This window comes from Chaetura pelagica, unplaced genomic scaffold (assembly GCF_000747805.2).
Source record: "Chaetura pelagica isolate M959 unplaced genomic scaffold, ChaPel_1.0 scaffold302, whole genome shotgun sequence".
In the NCBI taxonomy this organism is placed as follows: Eukaryota; Metazoa; Chordata; class Aves; order Apodiformes; family Apodidae; genus Chaetura; species Chaetura pelagica.
The window spans coordinates 1529593-1533630 of record NW_009952561.1 but is presented as its reverse complement, the minus strand read 5'-3'; the positions used below and the strand labels follow the sequence as shown (position 1 = coordinate 1533630).

General features: G+C 54.7%; 1 protein-coding gene across 1 annotated transcript in view; it reads right to left on the bottom strand.

The window, feature by feature from the left end:
• Nucleotides 1-3080, bottom strand: part of LOC104384883 (disintegrin and metalloproteinase domain-containing protein 32-like) — a 13288-nt gene extending 10208 nt beyond the window's left edge. The window contains exons 1-7 of the mRNA XM_009993267.1: nucleotides 3024-3080; nucleotides 2700-2761; nucleotides 2429-2507; nucleotides 1939-2015; nucleotides 1636-1828; nucleotides 764-835; nucleotides 311-477 (exon numbers count right to left, since the gene is read on the bottom strand). Of these exons, the coding sequence (XP_009991569.1) occupies nucleotides 311-477; nucleotides 764-835; nucleotides 1636-1828; nucleotides 1939-2015; nucleotides 2429-2507; nucleotides 2700-2761; nucleotides 3024-3080 (707 nt within the window). The remainder of the gene's footprint in view (nucleotides 1-310; nucleotides 478-763; nucleotides 836-1635; nucleotides 1829-1938; nucleotides 2016-2428; nucleotides 2508-2699; nucleotides 2762-3023) is intronic.
• Between the last annotated feature and the right edge of the window lie 958 nt (nucleotides 3081-4038).

Genomic DNA, 4038 nt, shown 5'->3' with positions numbered 1-4038 from the left:
GGCCACTGCACCCGCAGCATCCCTCTGACACGCCTTCCCCAGAGCCGCTGCTCCCAGGAACGCTGCCGGGTCCCTGTACCTGCAACACAGACGCGCTCGCCGGCCGCCAGCCCGGGACAGCCCGTCCCCACCCGAGCCAGCTGGTGGTGCCAGGCCCGGGCAGGGCTCACTCCATGTCTGCACTACCTCACTGCACCCTCACTCATTTTTACAAGAGGTATCCCAATCACAGCAGAGTCTATCGTTCAAATGTACGTGCGGGGAGCAGGTTGTCACTGCCTGCTCTGAAATAATGACAGTTCATCCTTACAGGAGCAGATAGGGCACTTCGTGGGGCTGCAGGACAGGGCTGGTCTGCCTCCACTTCAGCAGCCGCCCCAGCACTTCTTCTCCATCCCCTGTTGTCCTAAAGGTGCCTTTATCCATCCAGACCTCCATGGAGGACAGCGTCACTGTGAGATTAAGAGACCTGAACATCTGGAAGTTCAACAAGAGAAGTGGCTGCTCCAGTGTGTTTCATTTCAAGCAGTGTTTAAATGTTTGTTGCTACCAGCAGCTGCTGTTTCATGAAAACAGACGGGAGCAACTGGTGATTGCTTTGCACTTGTGTCATGAGTAAGGTATGGGAAATACACATTTAAAAGCACATTTAACTAATATCTTCTCAAAAATTAAGCAATTCCTACCAATACCTAGCTGCTAGTTGGCTGAAATAAGCCATCCAAATTTCCATGTCTGTACAAATAAACTGGGAAAAACTTACACTGCTGAGCAAGCTGAAAACCTCAAACATGGTCTGTGTCACAACTTCTTCATCTGCACCCAGGTAGTTGTACTGAAAAAGGACATGAGATTGCATCGAGCTTCCCTGCCACACTGAAGCACACGGGGTTATCAAGACCTTTCTCAGATGGGCTTGTGCCCCCAGACACAGGGACACAAGGCACAGACCATCCAGAGCCAGGCAGGACCAAGCACGTGGCCACAGCAAACTTTACCACAGCCTGAGCAAGGGCAGAGGAAATAAACACAGACCAGGAACCGACCGACCCAGACTCACCAAAGCGCTTTCCAGAATGACATGGAGTGCCATCTCTCGCTGGTATTTGGGCACTGGCTGGGAAATAAAAATTCCTCACTGTTAATAATCCACTACTCCGTTTCAGTCAGGAAGCATAAGAAATGCTGGCTTGTCTGAAGGACTGAGACACTAAATCCTCCACGAGCATCGCCATCTGCTGATCTTGTTGTCAGGGCAGAAAGCCAATGCCATGTATTAACACCCAGAGCAATGCTGAAGTTTTTTGCTAAGAACATTGGATCCTGGTTCAGATTAACATCAGAGTGCAGGGACACCCACATGAACCACATGGCCAGAGCAGCCAGCAACTCTCTGCAAATTGGAGGGAGAAATATCCCCACTTCTCCAAATCCACCAATAAATTTTGTACCCCTTGGTGATGCCTCTCGTAGGCACTTGATGAGCAACGATGCAGGTGACACCCCAGCACCAGCACTGGCCCTCCTGCACCACCACCTCTGTCTGCCCAGACCCTGGACAAAGCTTCCTGCAGGAGCAGACCCTCCTGGGCTGACAGGGACATCAGCACCACCACCACAACAGGCACCACTCACCTGCTCAGCCCCAGGAGCTTTCTTGGCCACCTCCTCCGGCACCAGGTCGCCCAGCCCCCGGGCAGTGGGGCCGTTGGCCAGCAGGGAACCTGCCACCTGCTTCTCACTCACTCGATACACAAAGTGCTCGAAGGCAGGAGAAGAAGCCCGGGGCTCGATCCCGTAGCTGACGTTCTCAAACTGCAGCAGGCCCCTGCAAGGCCACCAGACGGGACACGTGGCAGCGGCAGCCCAGGGCTGGGAGCGGGGCCCCGGGCTCCCCGCGGCACCAGGGGCCGGGCAGCGCGGGGGGCGGGGGGTTACCTGAGCCCCGAGCAGGTGCTGAGGGTCACGGCCGAGCTGGGGAAGCCCGCGATGTGCCCCTGGTAGTGGCAGCCTGCCTGCACCACGACAGAGCACCAGGAGCCCCTTTGGTGGCCGGGAAGGTGATCCCGGCAGGTCATGGCTCAACAAGGATTTTAAGGACAATCTCTCTTTGGCTTAAGTAATTAAAACCTTATTGTGATGCCCTCATGATAAGGAATCACCCTGCTCTGTGCCAAGCTGCACTGCTGGGTGCGGGGCCTCTTCCCCTGGTCTCTCCATGTGCTCAGGATTACAAGTTTTGAACCAAACAAACTTGGAAGAAAAAGTTTCACCCCAGCATCTTCTGTCACGATCAGGAAGCAAAAATGTGGAGAAAGAGGGAAAGCCTTTCTCCCCTGCAGGAACTAGTGACATTCCCCAAAATACTGGACAGCAAAGTTACCCTGGACCAATGCAAGAACGGAATCACCAAGCAGGTCACCCTTACCTTGACACGGGGCCAGTGAGAGTGCAAGGAGCCCTCCTCATCGTACGTGTAGATCCTGAAATCATCAGGTAAAAAGTACCTAGAATAGAAAAACAGTAAAATCCCCTGAAAATGCTCTGAAATTTTCTTACTCCATTTATTGAGCTTATCCAGGTCCTGCAGCCTGTGCTGGTGCACTGGCAGATCAGCCCCTGCTGGCACCAGGGGGGATCACCAGCCCCTGCTGGGAACAGGGCAGTGGTCAGAGGAGGCAACAGCAGGGCCAACTTACTGCTGCTGCAGGTGGATGGTGTACGGCTTCCCCTCGATCCTGAGGCCGTAGGACACCGTGTCCTTGTGTGTGAGAAAGGGAGAATCAGGAACAGACTTTGGAAAAGCGTCCTCTGAGGGCAACTGCAAACACCGAGGGCCAGGAGCAGAGCTCAGCAGAGCACGGCACCCCCAGCATCTCTGAAGCACACGCTTTGCTTCCTAGAACTGTGAGGGACAGTTCTAGTTCTCCCAGCCACAGCTTGGCAGTTGGACATCATGTTCCCATGCACGTATGAACACACACACACACACAGACACGATGTAATTTGATCACTTAAGTTACCGTCTCTCCAGCTCCTTTTGAGAGCAACTTCTGGGGAACTGTGACCTGCAGTACCATCTGGGAACCTAAAATCAGAATTTGTTTTGGTTACAGTCACAGGTTAGTATCACCACGGTTGTGCCCCTCAGCCACAGTCAGAATTGCAGATGCCTGGGACAGACACCTTTATAACCACGTGGACAGATGATGCCTCTACCTGGAATGTCCCACCAACTCTACTTTCTACCCTGCTATCATTCACCCACACTTCATTTTCAAGTACCTAGGTCCCTGCGCTTACATTTTGTGCACTGGGATGCATCAGGGCCCAGGAATATGAACACACTATGATGGGAGCAGGAGAGCAACCTCTAGTTGAACAAAGGGGTGCATCAGGAACAGAAATGGGGCTCAGAGAGGTCACTCGCCCCCCACACACCAACAACCACGCAAGAAACATTCACTCCAGAAGGAGCCACAGCACCAGTGATGTCCCCACACAACCAGTGACATCCCCACACCACCACTGGCGTTCCCACACCACCAGTGACAGTCCCACAGCAACAGTGACATCCCCACAGCACCAGTGATGTCCCCACAGCACCAGTGACATTCCCACAGCACCGGTGACATCCCCACAGCACCAGTGACATCCCCACAGCACCGGTGACGTCCCCACAGCACCGGTGACGTCCCCACACCACCAGTGACATCCCCACAGCACCAGTGACGTCCCCACACCACCGGTGACATCCCCACACCACCGGTGACATCCCCACAGCACCAGTGACATTCCCACAGCACCAGTGACATCCCCACAGCACCGGTGACGTCCCCACACCACCAGTGACATCCCCACAGCACCAGTGACGTCCCCACAGCACCAGTGACATTCCCACAGCACCAGTGACATCCCCACAGCACCGGTGACGTCCCCACACCACCAGTGACATCCCCACAGCACCGGTGATGTCCCCACGCTCAGCTGCCACGATCACACAGCTTCACAGGCTCCGCCGATGGGCAGAAACCGCGC